Source organism: Ambystoma mexicanum, chromosome 9 (genome assembly GCF_040938575.1).
Source record: "Ambystoma mexicanum isolate Mex_15411 chromosome 9, UKY_AmexF1_1, whole genome shotgun sequence".
Taxonomy (NCBI): domain Eukaryota; kingdom Metazoa; phylum Chordata; class Amphibia; order Caudata; family Ambystomatidae; genus Ambystoma; species Ambystoma mexicanum.
Genome location: NC_090931.1, coordinates 354,562,687 through 354,579,339, shown reverse-complemented (window position 1 = coordinate 354,579,339; position 16,653 = coordinate 354,562,687). Strand labels below are relative to the sequence as shown.

Here is a 16,653-nt window from a genome sequence, read left to right as displayed (position 1 = left end):
ACGGGCCAGAGCTCATAATAGAATCCGACACCAGCAGAGCAGGGTGGGGAGCAAGATGTGGTCAGTTAGAGACAGGAGGAAAATGGTCAGAGGACGAATTACATCTGCACATAAACTGCCTCGAGCTATTAGCAGGCTCGTTCGCGGTTGAGTCTTTCACCAAGGACAGAGTCAAGTGCTGTTGAAGATGGACAATGTCTCCGCAGTACGATACATAAACAAACTGGGGGGTACCAGATCGAGAATGCTTGCAGAACTAGCACAAGACTTCTGGCACTATTGCCTTCAGCATCAGTTAACAGTAGCGGCAGAATGTCGTCCAGGAGTTCAGAACGACGTAGCAGACTGGAACTCTCGATACCCGACAGATTCCAGTGACTGGAAACTGCTTCCCCAAGTCTTCCACAAATTAAACCAAGTGTGGGATCCCCTACACACAGATCTGTTTGCATCCAGACTGAATGCGCAGACAACCAATTACTTCAGTTGGAGGATGGACCCCGGGTGCAGCGGGAACAGATGCGTTCCTACAGTCGTGGACTGCAGTTCATTACGCGTTCCCGCCTTTCTTAATGATCACGAGACTTCTAGCGAAGGTTCGCAGAGAGCTAGCAGAGTTGGTACTAGTGGCCCCCCTTTGGAAATCTCAGCCCTGGTTTCCAGTAGTGATGGAACTTTCCTCGGATTTTCCGAGGAAGATTCCGCAACGCCCGGACCTCCTCCTCAGCCCATCCGGTCAGTATCACCCTCTAGTGGAGGCGGGCTCCCGGCATCTCATAGCATGCAGAATTTCAGGAAGAGATGGGAACTGTCAGGATTTTCACAGATCGCTGCAGGTTGTATCAGATTCCTGGGTGCCTTCCACCTTTAGGAGCTATAGTTCGGCATGGGATGCCAGGGTGCGATGGTGCACAAACCTGCAGTTGGATCCCGTTTCAGCACCTGTAGTACAGGTCCTTAACTTCCTAGCGAACAAATTTCTCGAAGGCTGTGCTTCCAGGACGCTCGCCTCTGTCTTGTCATAGAATGAAGATTGCCCATGCTAACTGCACTGGTCAGTCTTTATTCTATTAAAGACAAGGAGGTGAGCATTATATTCCACCCAAATGAATGCAATTATGCAAAATTAAGATGGACTTTGTAATGTATATGAAAATGTTCAGATTCAGTCAGAACATCGCATTCCCTCCCTTACATTATTTTCTGTCTCTCGTAGCAGCAGAAACCCGCATGAAAGCATCGCTAGCTAAGGCAAGAGTGATCCCAGTTGTCCCGTTGGACCTTATGGATAGCAGGAGAGTCCTTATAGGGGAGACAGACACCGGATTGGTGGAGGAAGGACTACTGTTTACAAGGAGGCTCTTGGGATTTGTAGGAGATCGATATAGAGCCTCTGGAAAGAGAAACAAACTTTTAAACTAAAGATTTATTTTACCGAAAGCAGAAAGAAACATTTATTTTTAAAAAGTTTAAGATGTTGAATTGCTGTGTTGGTGGCAAATTAAAGAGTTGAGCATTATGCTCGCCTCTTGTCTTTAATACAATCAAGACTGACCAATGCAGTTAGCATGGGCAATCTTCATTGGCACCCTTAATAGCAAATCCAAACATGTTCTGCTTTTAACAAACACTGACAGGAAACAAGGATCTCTATATGCATTTGTGTGTTAAAAACTAACTGGGAGCACTATAAGGGACAGGTAAATTGCAACCCAGTTTCTCTATGCTGCCAACATAATGAGTGCCCCTCCTGCCTGCATCTTTTTGGTTTCTAAAAAAGGCTGATCGGTTGAGCGAGAGTTCTAGCAGACATGCCAAGATGTTTCATCAGTTCAACTGGGCAGACAGGCATAATCTCACTGCATCATTTAATACTTTAAAATCAAGGGTGAATAGAGTCACAGGGCAGGAGTGTCACTTCCAACCTCTGCTCTTCCATTATAAAATAGACGGTCTGACCAGACTGTTGGAACACCTCACCTGGCATTACCTCTTAAGGTTCACTGGAACGTACTACAGCTCTTTAAACTGAATATACTGTTGCTTGTACTTCCAATCCTCTTGCCTAAACCCGGTATGGGTGTAATCTCCCTCCCTCCTACCCTTGCTAATACACAATGCATGGGTGCTATTGCAATAATGAGACTGCACAACACAGATTCTCATTTGTGAACAAGACATTTCCAGACTGGACGGGCTGCCAATGCTCTCAAAATTGGTTGGGGCCGGGGGGTCCCTTCATTTGAGCAGAATGGGTTGCATAAACATGGAGGACGGGGCCAATACCCTTTTATGGCATCACCGATGTAGTCCAGAACCAAACAGTACTACAAGGTTTTTAAGCACAGACCCGGGGATCAAACCTGTGTTGCTCTGCATCTTGCTTCCAGGGCGAGTGCATTGCCCCCGAGCCATTCTCCTGGCCTGCTAAAAGGATACATGTAGGCCCTCTCAAATTCGCTTTACTAGAATTGGTCCTCCAGCAGGGGGACTGTTTGGTCTTTGAAGGGGGGAGTGGGGTCGAGTGAGAACAGCAACCTTTTTACTTGTAGTATCAAATATATGTACAGTGTATCTTACGAGTGAACCTTTTTCAGAACTGTGCCGTAATACATAGAGGATTGAAAATTCCTCAGTTGCATCATGGTACTATATTGTAGCTCACTACTGGGCGCACGTATTCTTTCTCCAATGTATCTGCTGAAAAACGAGCATCAACACAACTCAGTAGTTGGGCCAGCACTGACTAGGTGCCATTTCATAGGTAGAGATTAAAAGAAAATCTCTAAATATTACATATCTTAAGTAAATAAAAATCTTGCAGGGGCAATTAAATGAGGAACCAAAAACTTGTGTAATCTTTCAATGTACCGCGTTTATGCTCTTGTACACTGCAAGACCACATTTTGCTCATGCTACTTTAGTTTTGAAATGCATCACATTTCATGATTTAATGTAGTCCTCCAGTACAACTTTGAACAGTTAATGTATTCTCTGTCATGACCAATCATCCACTTGTTAGAGTCCTTACCTCCGTTTGTTTTCCTGTCCATCCAGATGTGTATAGTCTTCGTCCACAACCCTTTTCCGACTCGCCTTTAAGGCATTAAGTACAGTCTCCCTCGCACAGGGGTCTGGTACAATGTTCACATCAGATGCAAGTACGGGAGAAGGCAATTTCTCAAAGCTACAACGATAATGAAGAATGTCACTTTAGATGCGTCACCCTTGACATTCAATTATAAAATAGAGTTGCTGGAGGAAACGATGAAACCACATTATGAAAAGTGCAGCGGACTCCAGTCCTGTGGATGTCACACTGGACCTGCAGCAGAAACCTTTAGTAAGACTGACATGTTGGAAAGACATAACTCCAGCCCACCAGACCCCAAAAAAAACCACCATCATTCTCTAGACCATTGACATTTCCATTTCAGTACTCAAGGCTACATCAGTGAAAGTATCCACAGTAACTGCCCTCACACCAGCCAATGCATGCAAATGTAAAAAGTTCATATGTTGCAAATCCTGCATAGCCAGATATTCGCATTGGTTCTAAAGAATGCCGACAGAGGAGGTCAAACAGATCAGAAAAACCTACAACTATAGGTCACAGACAATAAGCACTTACACAGGAGAACGGGCAATCCTGCTATCGGGTGGAGCAATCTTCACGGTAACAGGACTGTGCACAACGGAGGAGTTTTTGGCAGTCAGCACATTCTTACGCTGGTAGCCATCCCAGCGAACAGTGGGCATGGCCCCCAGCAAAGCATACTGGGTTTGCTGGATAGGATAGCGACGCCGAGGAGTAAGAGCAAAGCGGCTCATGTTTGCAGGCTCACTAAAAAATAAAATGAATAGAGGATTAGACAATTTAGCGAAACAATGCTACATCGTGTACTGCCCACTTGTTGCGAATTCCATGTGCCTAACAAGACTACAGCAGTACACATTATGTGGCTTAGTACAAAAGTTCTGCAGTAATCCAAAGATCTTTTTTGGATTACTACTGTACAGCATCCCCAATAGAAAAAACTAATTCTCCGTACAAAGCAGGCACTTTGCGTGACTGGGCAGTGCTGGGCATCTCAATCATGTACAGCATATAAATACTCTCAAACACCAGTATGGGTGAAACGCAACAGATTAGATCATTCGAATTGCAGGAAAATTGGGCCTATATTCATTCCTGTGGCAACATCGGAATACCAAGAAGTCCATTTGCCTATATGGATTGCATCAAATTTGTGCGCTTAATGCTTGCAAATCCGAATAACCTGCTTCGTGTTGCAAAGGTTGTGGCATCTTGACCCAGTTCATCTCCCGCAGCCCCCCCCCCCCCCCACCCCAAGCACCACACATGTGCCCCTAGCACAGGGACACTGGTTGCTAAGGCTGCAGGTTCTGATGTGTGACTTCACCATACGGAATGCAGTCACAATGCATAGTAGAAAGTACTCTGTAGCTGACGAGACCTACTCTCATACGTAGTCAATTTACAGCTTTATTTGGGGGCAGATGTGATAAAAAAAATGTTTTACCTACACCAGTGATATAGGGAAACTGCTTCGGCATATAAAACGAAAGACATAAATCTGCCTTATTGTACCATTAATCGCAGCATTAAGTATGCAAGGAGACAGAGGGACATAATATGGAAATAATCGTTTGCCCTGTAAACCGGTTTCACACAAACCCCTCGCAGGAAAGATAAGGCAGATGTAATGACACAAAGGAAAACATTAGGAGCACAGGAGAAGTTGCCAATGTTCAAATTGCGCACCTCCACTTCATCACTTCTCCCTTTCCTTCCATTCTTCCATCCCTGTTCTCTACATTCTCACTTGACCAAGCATTACATACACAACTCCCATTCTTCTACTCAATTGCCTTCAGCCCCTCTATTCTCCCCTCTCGCAAACGCCAGAAGCCCAGCTATCTCCCAAGTCTCCGAACCCTCCAGGCTTCCTTACGCAAAGCAGAGCGCTGCTGGATGAAAACAGGATCCTTCCGAACTCTTCAATCTGCACTTCATTCTGCCTAGCGCACCCGGTGGCCTCAAGGGGTCCAGCTGGTGGGGCTACATGGTAGCCGTCTGAGGGAACACCCAGAAAAGAAAAACGCAGACAAGAGGGTAATAAAGATTTATTGGAAGTTTAGTGTGGGTTTTTTTCTTTGTGTTGTGTGTCCGTGGTTTGAAGAATCCATCCGGCCCACCATGGGGCTGGATGGACTGTTAAAGCAAAGAGGATAGCCCAACAATGGTCTAGTAAGGTGAGCGTAAACTTTAATAAAAAAATGAGTTATGGGCTCCCGCCCCTCTGAGAACGAAGGCAAAAATGGCTTGTTCTTTGGGATGGTACCCTAGAGTCCGCTGCCACAATTTAGCTCACACTACCTTTCACAGATGGGCAATAACCATTTGCATATCAGTCTTTGTCCCGCCCACATGGGCAGTCCAGCACTGAAATGCTATGGCAATTCTCTTCTGAACAAGAGCACCAACAGCAACCCCATACACGTGTTTCAGCCTTGTTGGGCATCAGTGAGGTGGAGCTGTGCCTCTATGCACAGTGAGCAAGGGGTCCATGTCTGGATGACCCTGGGATACGTAGGGTGACTAGACCTAAGACCCTATCAAAAATTAGTCATGGGCGCCCATCTGAGAACGAACAAGGCAAAGATGGCCTGTTCTTTAGGATGGTACCCCCTCTAGAGTCCTCTGCCACAAGGCAGAAACAAGTGTATGGGATTGCTGTTGGTGCTCCTGCTCAGAAGAGAATTGCCATAGCATTTCAGTGCTGGACTGCCCATGTGGGCGGGACAGTCTGATATGCAAATGGATATTTCCCTTCTGTGGAAGGTACAGTGAGCTGAAGTGTGGCTGCGGACTCTCAAGTGGGTACTATCCCAAAGAACAGGTCATTTAGCCGTGTTAATTCTCGCAGAAGGGAGTCTATGGACTATTTACAGTTGAAAAGGCAGTTCGAAAAGGCAGGGGCAAGAGAAACTTACCAGGGGAAAGTGGGGGGTTAGCTGCCTCGAGCGACCCACGAGGGCCTTAGTCCTATGAAAGGCAGCAGGGAAGCCCCCGCAGACACCAAATCTGGGGGCCAGCCCGGACACAGAGGCACAGGCAGCGTGGTGGGGTGGCCCTGACGGGGCTGCCAGGCCGTGCCACCAAAGGGAACACTTTCCCCCATGGTGCATAGAACAGGAGCAGCTCGGGGAGGTTGCAGATATGCAGCGGAAGCCAGCTCTAGCGTGGAGGGTGAAGCAGTGAAGAGGCAGTCCCGGGTGAAGGAGGCTTGGGCTACCAGCAGAGTGACCGCGGCACACCCCCTGCGTTGCTACAATGCATTGCTGAGGGGGGCGTGCCATGACGGCTGCAGTCAGCATGGCGGCATCCAGATATTAACAGGGATGCTGCCTAAATTGCACCTCGGCTGCAGTAGTGAAGTCCGGTGTGAACCCCAGCCAATAGGGCCCACCCCGAACAGTAACATTGCTGCAGGTGCGGCAGTGAGTGGGTGGTCCCCATCTGCATGTAGGGCCTTCCAGAACAGAGTGAAAGTGCAAGAACCCCTTGTGGTGGACTGAGTCACGCGAAGAGGGTGTGACAGGCTGCAGGACACCCCATTGTGGCAGAAATTACTCATTGTACTGATTTTTCTATGGATTCTTCTCCCGCAGATTATTCATCTTGATAGACATCATCCATCCAGCCCTGCTACTCTGCACTTTACGCTAGGGGCATAGTGAACCTCGACCGGCCGTCGAGTCTTGCATGGCTCTTGATCGTCGGCTCCAGAAGTTACAGCAGGCGTGTATATATAGCATGTCACTACACCCCATGCTTCAGTTCCTCCTGTTTTCCCCCCGGGCATAAAGGCTGCAGAAGGAAAACCCACAGGGGGAAGCTAATCAGCTGGTGGTAAAAAAAATAGTTTAAAAGAACTCATCCCAACAGGGTGAACCCACTTTTTATTGAATCAGACAGAAGCGGTCATCCAAGACCCATCACTAGATGTCTTCTTGTTTGGTCAGAAGTGACAAGCCACAGACTTTGAGCGGGGATGGATGGGAGCGGCGATGAGTAATCTGCGGGAGAAGAATCCATAGAAAGATTACTACAGCAAGTAATTTCTCCTCCACTGGATTGCTCATCTCCTGCAGATTCCTCATCTTGATAGACTCAGCAGCCAGAACGGGAGCGGGAAGACATTTTAAACCAGTAGACTCGGTAGAACCGCCCTACCAAACAGTGCATCAGCTCCCCATGCAACATCCAAGGCATAGTGCTTGCTGAATGTATGCAAGGATGACCAATTGGCTGTCCGACATATGTCCCCAACAGGAACCCGTCTTGGAGGGCTGTAGAGGCCGAAACCACTCTGGTTGAGTGAGCCTTAATACCCGCTGGAAGCTCCCTGCCTGCCAATTGGCAACTGATATGCACAAATGAATCCAACGTGACCAGGTGTGATTATGGCAAGACCCTTTCAGACAAAGTGGGCCACAAACAACTAGTCTGACTTCTGAAACTCGGATGTGTGAGAAACATAGCTAACGCTCTCTTGGGTGTCAAGGCAGTAGAACCGCTCTTCCTCTTTCGAGGGATGTGGAGGTGGGTAAGACAAGCAAATCGTGGGACAGGTGAAACTCTGAAACCTGGGTCTGACTGAGAGACTCACATTAAAACCCAAGTAACGGCAATAACTCATGGCTCCTATTCAAAATACCAGAATACTTGGATGCCATTGAATGAATTCACAGACAAGGAACATTTACTTCAAGCCTAAATTACCTGAAAATGTGCGAACCTTGGGCCGAAAGGGCAACCCAGAACAGAGATCTCAAAAGCAGGGGAAAATGTATTCCACCCAAATGTTTGGAGGCTATGTTGGAGGGTGGAGGGGTTCTAATAGTTAAAACTCACAAGCAAATGGAACTCGAAGATGAGTGAATAAAGGGTAAGACATGGGCAAGGCTATGTTCGTTACTAATGCATGCATGTCTAATTTATGCTCTTGAAATTCTAAATAAAGTTGGGAAAAAAAGCCAAGAAAAGGGAGGTTTGCAGCAATAAGCTTAAAGCTAGCTAACCCTCCTGGCAGAAGTGATTGCAACCAAGAAGGCAGTCTTAAGCGAAAACAGCCGTAAACATGAGTGAATAGGCTCAAACAGAGCTTCCATCAAGTAGGTCAAAAGCAGATTAAGTTCCCAATCTGGGACCACAAAAGGGGTTGGCAGAATTTATTGAGAAGGCCCTTCAGGAATTGTGCCATGACAGGAATAGTAAAGGAACCTTGGTCTGGGAACCTCTTGAACACAGACTGGGTCACCAAATACCCTTTGACTAATGACCTGAAAGCCTGTCTAGGCCAGTGACAGAAGAACTCCATCACTGCAGTTGCAGGGCAAAAGATATGGTCAATTTTGCGTTCCCTGCACCAACTGCATGCGAACAGAGATCTCGTAAAAGGTCTGCATGCAGCCAGCAACACCTCAAGTACCTCCTCAGAGAAGTCCCAGTCATACTTCATTCTCTCAAGAGCCACAGATGTAGGTTGAGGGAATCTGGAGTCAGTGGAGTACTCAACCCATTGATGCAGACAGAGGCAACCGTTGAGACAGACAGATTGTCTGATGCGCTCAATCCAGGGCAATTAAGATCATGGTTGCTTGAAATCTCTTCAACCTCCTGAGAACCCAAGGGATGACGGCAATCAGGGAGCGAGGGGAAGGCATAGTGGAGAGGGAAGGTTCAATCCATCAGAACACACCCCCCAGTGTGCAGTTTGCTGGGAATGCCCCAAAGCAAAACTGTTTGCACTTCCTGTTGACTGTTGCAAACAGATCCACTGCTGAGTAACCCCAGAGAGCGAAGACCTGGCACACTTCTCACTCGTGCGAGCCCGTGCACTGCATGCTCAGAGCATCTGCCAAGGTGTTCTCTGTACCTGCCAGATGAACTGCTGAGACCGAAAATGTGGTTCTCCCATAACCACAGTTGTATCGCCTCTATGCAGAGAGGGCAGGAGTGCACGGCCACGGTTCTCCGTCAGGATAAGGACATGCTTCCCTTCTGAGAGACGGGGCAAAAGCCCTCAGGGCCAACTTGGTGACACGCATCTCCAGCCTACTGATGTGCCAACTGGCTTCTGATGAAGACCAGAGGCCGCTCCGCTGCAAATCCTTGCAGTGGGTGCCCCAAATCCTGAGACGCATATGTGACCGCTGAAGCCTAGGAGGCCAGAAGGGTTCCCCGCCATGAGATTGTTGTGCATGTTCCACCAGCTGAGTGCACAGACTACCTGGTTAGACACAGGTGATCCTCGAGTGCTCCCCGATACAGAGATGACTGGTCCCTCAGGAGCCACAGAAAGGATATCATGCGCAGCCTGGCACTCGAAACACACTGAGGCCACCATCTGGGCTATGTTGTCAACTCTTTGGGATGAAAAGCCTTCCCTACCAGAGTGTCTAGGACTGCTCTGATGAACTGGAGCCGCTGAACTGGTGTCTCAAATGAGAGAAGCCCAGCCTGTGCAGTAGTAGGCAGGTACCTTCCAGGTGAGAAGACGTGCCCCGCTGACTTCCCCCGGATCAGCCAGTCATCCAGGTATGGGAATATATGGACCCCGGAGCTCAAGGTGAGCCGCAACTGCCGCCATGAGCTGGGTGAAGACCATTGGAGCAGAGGTCAACCCAAAGGGAAGTACCTTGAAATGTTAGTGTGTCCTATGAGGAACCATAGGAACTTCCTGTGCTTTTGATTGAGCGTCACATGGAAATATGCGTCTTGCAGTTCTATTGACACCAGAGCGTCATGAAATTCAAAAGTGTGGAGAATTTCTCTCAACGTCACCATCCTGAATGTGTCTTTCCTCAGGCACGAGAGCCCTGAGTTCCAGAATGGGACGGAGACCACCTCCCTTCTTGGGTACCAGGAAATACCAGCCCGAACCTCTGTTCAAGAGGTACCTCTTCCACAGCACCCTTTGACAACAGGCTGCTCAGTAATTCCTGGAGCTCCTGTCCCAGTTGGATAGGGGCAGTGGAGGTCTGTCTGGTGTTCTTTTTAGAAAGGGCAAACAACCCCACCAAATCAACTGCAGGGCCCAGGCGTCAGATGTTCTGCCAACCGTTTAACCGGTGTATTGTGGGAAGACAAATCAAAGCGGCTTAGAGGGTGTGGGTGCCTCCACCGCTATTGCAGTTTGTTGGCCTCTATCCTAAAGAGGCTTTGCCCCTACCGGGACGCTAGAAGCACCTCTGACCCTGCCAGGCTTGCAGGAGCTGCACCTTCCTGCCATAGGATACGTAACACCTATAGCCCCTGCCACAGGAGGAAAGGCTGAAGGCAGGTTTGGCTGGCTGCGCTGCAAGGCCCAGTGATTTAGCAGCCAAGGATACTTCAGCTTTCTGACCGAAAAGTAGGTCTTCCTCAAAAAGACATGTCCAGCAATCTGTTATGAACATTCGGGGTGAAAAGTTCAGGTAGGCATGCCGCCTCATTACCACTGCTGAACCCATCGATCGGCCAACGCAGTCTGCTACGTCCAGGCCTTGTTGCAATGACTGCTTGGCTACCTCCTTCCCATCCCTCCACCAGCTGCAAAATTCCATCCTGCATGGCACCCTGTGGGGCGTATTCAAAAGCATGTTCCACAGCTTTCCACAAGGCAAAGGAGTATTTTGTGAATCTGCAGGCTAGTTTTGTGGCTTTGAGCACCATGCTGCCAGAGGTGAACACCTTTCTAGCCAATGCGTCAGATTTCTTTTCCTCTGTCCCGAGGCAGATTGGAAGTGCATGCCACTGGTCTGGTGGAAGAAGTGGCAGCCTGTATAACCAGCCCTTCCAGGCGAGGAAATAAGGGTCTCCTCTTGGCAGCCTATACTTCCCAGTAAAATTGGCCTTTCTGGGGGAATAGTGCAAGTGTGCTGGCATAAGGAGGAAAGGGTCTGCAATGGCTGGGTTAAACAGCAGGTTATGCTCAAATGTGGGACCCCCCCCCGTCCAAGAGATCAGTGAGCTCATACTCTTGAAGAGGTGCGGTAGATTACTCAACCCAAGTGTGTCAACAACCCTGAACTTGACATGAGTATAGGGCTGGTTTTGCTGCAACTCAAGGTAGGGGTGGGGGGCGCGGAGGGATAGGGGGTCAAAGTATCTAGGCCACTGGCATCCTATAGACCTTGAGCCAGGGTCAATAAATTGGCCTGGTTGTCGAAAAAGCAACGCTGCCAGTTCCTGTGTAAACTGGGTCTACTTGATAATCGATGCCAAAAATGGACTGCATAGAGTCAAAGAACCCTGCTTTTGATAGCGGTACAAATGAACCATCGCCGACTGCGCCATGGCTTGACTGCTGACTGAATAGCTTTCAAAGCCTAGACAGTTTGATGCCACTGGTTCTTTCTGCGCCAAGGAATGCTCAATGGATGCTGTGGACCTCAGCCTAGCAGCCTTCCAGTTTTTATGCCTAGTAGGCGTGGCACCCGAAAGCATTAAGACGTCAACAGAGTGGCTGGCTTTGGGTCGGGAGCACCAAGTGCTTTTGCTGCCAAAGCTTGCTGGTCAGGGGCCAAAGCCGTACCCACAGTAGCTTGCTGTCTAAAGATTTAAATCGTGGAAGTTTTAAAAGTGGTCCACCCAAACGAGGGCATAACTCGTTCCGATGAGCTGGACTCGCACTGATGAGTGGTACCGCTTCTTCTGAGGAAGACTAGGAACAGCTCCTGAAATGGGACAGTTCCTAGGCCTTTTCGCAGTGTTTTACTTTGCCCTTCTCTGGGTAGGAATCCTCATTCTCAGAAGACCGGACGAGCGATGCGCCAAAGATTTTGCGGACCGTTGTTTACCAGCCGTCATGTAGGGATTTCGGCTGCATTTGAGCACAATGTGCAGGCTTCCGTGTCGGGCTCAACACCTACACACCACAGACATGTTGTGGGGGTTGGTTATAGGCATTTTGGCCTTGCAATCGTGGCTTCGCTTGAAGTCTGAAATCCGGTGAGATGACATTGCGTCAAGTTTGAGGAAAATGACAATTTCAAAGACGTAGAGAAAACTCAGTCGTGTTCCTGATGCAGCGTGCCAAATAAAGCATCTGAACCATTGGTGTAGCGACGTGCTATATATACATACACACATGACATCCCTTCTGGAGCAGACAATCAAGAGCCGGGCAAGACTGCCGAGTCAAGGTCCGCTATGCCCCCCTGGCAAAATGTTTGAGCAGCAGAGTCGGATGAGAGATATCAAGATGAGGAATCTGAGTGAGAAGAGCAATACATATGTATGTTATGTATATAATTGGGCACCGTTAAGTAGGGTAAATGTTGGGAGATGGGGGTAATAAGTATTGTTAAGTAGAAATAGATCAGATGCTAAATAGATGGCTATTCGTTTAAGTAGGGGGTAGAGGGAGGCGCTGTTGCACTCGGAGCTCACACGAACGTGCATGCAGCTATGTAGGCGCGCTGGGGTACCGGACAGCATACTGACAGATAATGTCCTTTTTTAACCACATTAACCAAGGGGTGCCAACTGCACACACCCGCGCCAAAAATTTGAGAAATTGCTCTGACGATTCCGGAGATGCAATCCTCCTGACCGAGCATGCATCAGCCCCTAGAGCGGTGACCTGAAACAGCCGAGGCGGCCACTTCCTGCATGGACCGCTACACTAACTCAGCGAGACGCCTGCAGTGAGGAAGCCGTAACCTGGTGTATGTACCGACGGTTGTCGTCCTGTTCCGACGGCTGCACTGGTACTGCTTTGAATGAAGCAGGGCCAACAAAGCCACCCCCACCCTACGCCATGTGGACGTAGTACCATTGTCCTGCCCAGACCGACACCATTGTTGCACGCTCGGAGGATACAAGTGAGGTCCCCCCGCAACACGCAAACAGCAGACGAGTCGGTGAGTCAGTGGAAACGTGAAAATCGCGTGACAATGCACCAGCAGGAAGAGTTAAAGCAAAGTAATTGCCCGGTGACTACCGAGCCTCATCAAAGTCACCCTGCAACTGGTACATGAGTTAAGTCACAACGGTTGTATATGGGTGGGTAAGGAGGTGGCTTACACAGTGCCCACGAGACACGAGCATGGACATTATGGGGTAGACATTGGCCGGGGGCATAAAGGCAAGATGAACATAATCCGAGACACAAGAGGCGAGTGCTCGCTCCGGTGCAGGACTACATTACTGAAAGTGAGAACTTTACGGTGCTGACCCACAGAAGTCGCAACAGGGGTGTGTGGGGGGGGGGGGGGGTCTGGGGGGGCACCAAACCTACGAACATGGATAACAAAAGAACTGACGGCCCAGGAACAACAGCTTCAACGTTACCACTGGCCCCCCATGGATTTGCTCAGTGTTTGCCTCTATGCAGCAAGGGTTAGCCTCCATAATTAAAAAGCTAGATGACATCAACATCAATGTTCAAACAAGTCGAGCACAGCTGGAGAAAGCCACGCACTGCATCATGGACGCAGATTGGTACGGTGGAAGATGCAATGGAGGCATTACAGAATACAGTGACAAGCATGGCAAAAGATCAAGGCACCATCAAGGCATTTGGCCTTGATCACAGCCAGATCATGCTGGAATGTACGCATCATAGGGGTACCCGAGGATGCCCTCAAAGGTTCAATGAAGCTGGCCGTCAAGGGGCTCCTGAAAGATCTGCTAGGGGACCCAGGGTGGCCGCCCATGTTTGTTGAGCGGGCACATAGAAAGCCACGAAGACCAAACCAGGCACATTTCCCTGCCCGATTAGACAGGGACATGGTTTTAAGGGCTGCAAGGGAGAAACAAGACCTAAAGATGGGATCCAGTGTGATGCGCATTTTCCCCGATTATGCCCTGCCAGTCCAGCAGGAGAGGTGCACCTTAAACGGTGTGAAAAAGCTTCTGAGCGCGCGCGCAAAATACCCTATGCAATGCTGTACCTGGCCAGGCTGCGCATGCAATTAAAAAGACTGGGACCTGGCCAGTAGACATACACCAACTAGCGAACAGTGCTGCATGTATATAGGGGCGCTCGAAAGGATGTGCTCTATAGACAATAACAATGCATAATGTGTGTTGGTAACGCAATTAAGTGGTTTAAGAAATACTCAGTCCGGACACCACTTTGATACTGTGATCTGGGACCCCGGCGCCACGGCAGTGGTTTCCCCCACAGCGAGTGCACTCTTTAGTTAAAGGGGAGAAGGATGAGGGTGTTTGGGAATTGGATACTATAGGTCATTTATAACGCGCTTAATACACAAAGGTTTCGAAGCATGGAGCAGGGGATCGAACCTGTGTTGCTCAGTGTAGTCTTGCTTCCAAGGCAAGAAAGTTGCTGTTGAGCTATCCTCCCGAGACAGGGGGCGAAACAGTCAAAGTTCAAGGTACTATGAGGGGGAGGATGCGGGAAGTTGGGATAAAAAAGTTAGAAAAATGCATTGAGGGACAGCAACAAGTTATTACCATACTTTGAGACTGTACGAGATGGAAACGGAAGAATGTATAAGATTATGGCTGATAAGGGGGTGACTGGGTTAAACTACTGAGCTGGAAAGTGAGGGGCCTAGGCACACCTGTGTAAATAAGAAAAGTGATAGTGTAAGAAACTGGCAAAGTGCTCAGATATTAGTTTTGTAGGAAACATTCATTAGACAATACAGGCAGACAAGTTTGCCCCTGATGGTCACTCCCATTCATCCCTATGCAACAGAGTGACCCCTGTGGCATATACATGATTTTACATGGGAAGTTGGGCAGTGCTGAAATTCTCTTTATCAACGTCTATGGCCCAAACATTGACGATCTTGAGTTTTATGCAGAGGTCTTTCGTAAATGCGCCAAGTACCCCAGAGCACACGTAATATGTGGTGGCAACTTTAACACCATATTTGACAGACCTAGATAGATCCTCCACCACTCCCAGAACTGTGATTAACGCAGTGCAGGATCTGGGTCTGAGAGACACCCGGCGCTCGTTACACGGAACTCGAAGGGCCTACACTAAACTCGTCAGTGCTTGACATGCATTCAAGGATAGATCTCTGGTTGGTCTCCCAAAGGGTGCTTGGCTGAATGAGTGAAATCAAGACGTTGCCCAGAACACCGTCTGATCACTCCCTTGTATCTCCCCTGCTGCATGTCCTGGAGGGGTCCCCCCAGAGGACACCATGGCGGTTTAAGGCAGCAGCCCCGATTGAGCAAGCTTCTTCGAGACCAACAAAGGGTCGGTGGCCCAGCAGGCTGTCCTACTGCAGGCATTCATAGTTAATATATGGGGTATCGCTATGTCCACGGAGCTCCGAGTACTAAAGGACATTAGGCGGGAACTCAAGGAGGAAAAAAAATTATTCACAGGATTATAAAGGGTATACACAAGTGGCCAGACAGCTCAGATCAGCATGAATATTAAGACACAGCTAGATGAATACCGAGCAGCAACAGACAGGGTAATGCGCTATTTTGACAGACCAGCAGCTGCACACAGGTATGGGGAGCAAGATAGACCAGGTAAGCTCTTGGCTCACATGGCACGCAATAAGAGGGGGCAACACCAACACAGCATGCGTCAGACAGGACAGGGTGGCAGTCACTAAACCGGGAGGTCACGGAAGCGTTCTATGATTTCCATGCTAAGTTACACTCTCCTCAAAGCGTAGCTAGACACTGAAATAGACTACTATTCTGCTAGAATACCCACTACGCTGTTGGGAGAAGCTCGCAGTGCACTAGAAACACTGAGCGAGATAAAAGCCATTAAAAGCCTTTGACACCGTCAACCAAGCCATCATCTCCGTGTTAACTTAGGGATCACCCATCAGGCCCTGGAGTGGCTGACTTCCTTCCTCTGACCGACCCTCCCAGGTCCAACTTGGATCCTTCCTCTCCGCTATCTTCTTCTCTACCTGTGGTGTCCCCCAGGGGTCTAACCTCTCTCCCTGGCTGTTCAACGAATACCTGGCACTCCTTGACCACATTGCTGCTCTCTGCCCCAACTTTCAGTGCTATGCGGATGACTTGGCTCATTTTCAGGCTACCTTCGGCCACCTATTCTCCATCCCTCATCTCTGACTGTCTTCTATCCAGGAGTGGTGCGCCGCCAATGAACTCTGCCTTAATGCTAGTAAAACAGATTCTCCTCATCGGCACACCCACTCCATCTTTCCCTGTAGCTCTCTGGCTGGCCTCTTTTGACCCGCCCCCACCTGCAAGGCTAAAAACCTTGGGGTCATCTTCGACTCCACACTCTCTTTCTCGCCTCACATCTGACGTCTCTAAGTAGCAACACTACCAGCTGCACCTCCTCAGAGGTATTCTTCCTTTCCTCTCCTTCCCCCAGAAGGTCTGTCTCTAGAGCTCTGGTTCTCTCTAAACTGGACTATTGCAACAGCCCCTTTCTAAATCTGCCTGCTTCCACTCTACGCCCTCTGCAACTCATCCAGAACAGGACTGCAAGACTTGTCCTTGGCCTCAAGCCCAGGGATTGTATCTCTCCAGGACTGAAATCTCTGCACTGGCTCCCAGTGGCTGCAAGGATTAAGTTCAAAACCCTCTGCATCATCCACAAGGCCTTCTGGGGTCTGGGGCCTCAATACCTTCAACTCTCTTCCTAGATATCTTCCCTC

The 16,653-nt window shown here is 49.0% G+C and overlaps 1 protein-coding gene across 3 annotated transcripts in view; it reads right to left on the bottom strand.

Annotated features, from left to right (window-relative positions):
* Nucleotides 1–16,653, bottom strand: part of POM121C (POM121 transmembrane nucleoporin C) — a 236,358-nt gene that overhangs the window by 203,502 nt on the left and 16,203 nt on the right. For 2 of the 3 annotated variants that reach the window (XM_069614776.1, XM_069614775.1), the window contains exons 2-3: nucleotides 3,632–3,844; nucleotides 3,032–3,187 (exon numbers count right to left, since the gene is read on the bottom strand). In XM_069614776.1, the coding sequence (XP_069470877.1) occupies nucleotides 3,032–3,187; nucleotides 3,632–3,844 (369 nt within the window). Of the gene's footprint in view, nucleotides 1–3,031; nucleotides 3,188–3,631; nucleotides 3,845–4,280; nucleotides 4,382–16,653 lie in introns of those variants that run through there. The other variant, XM_069614777.1, reaches the window with a different exon arrangement.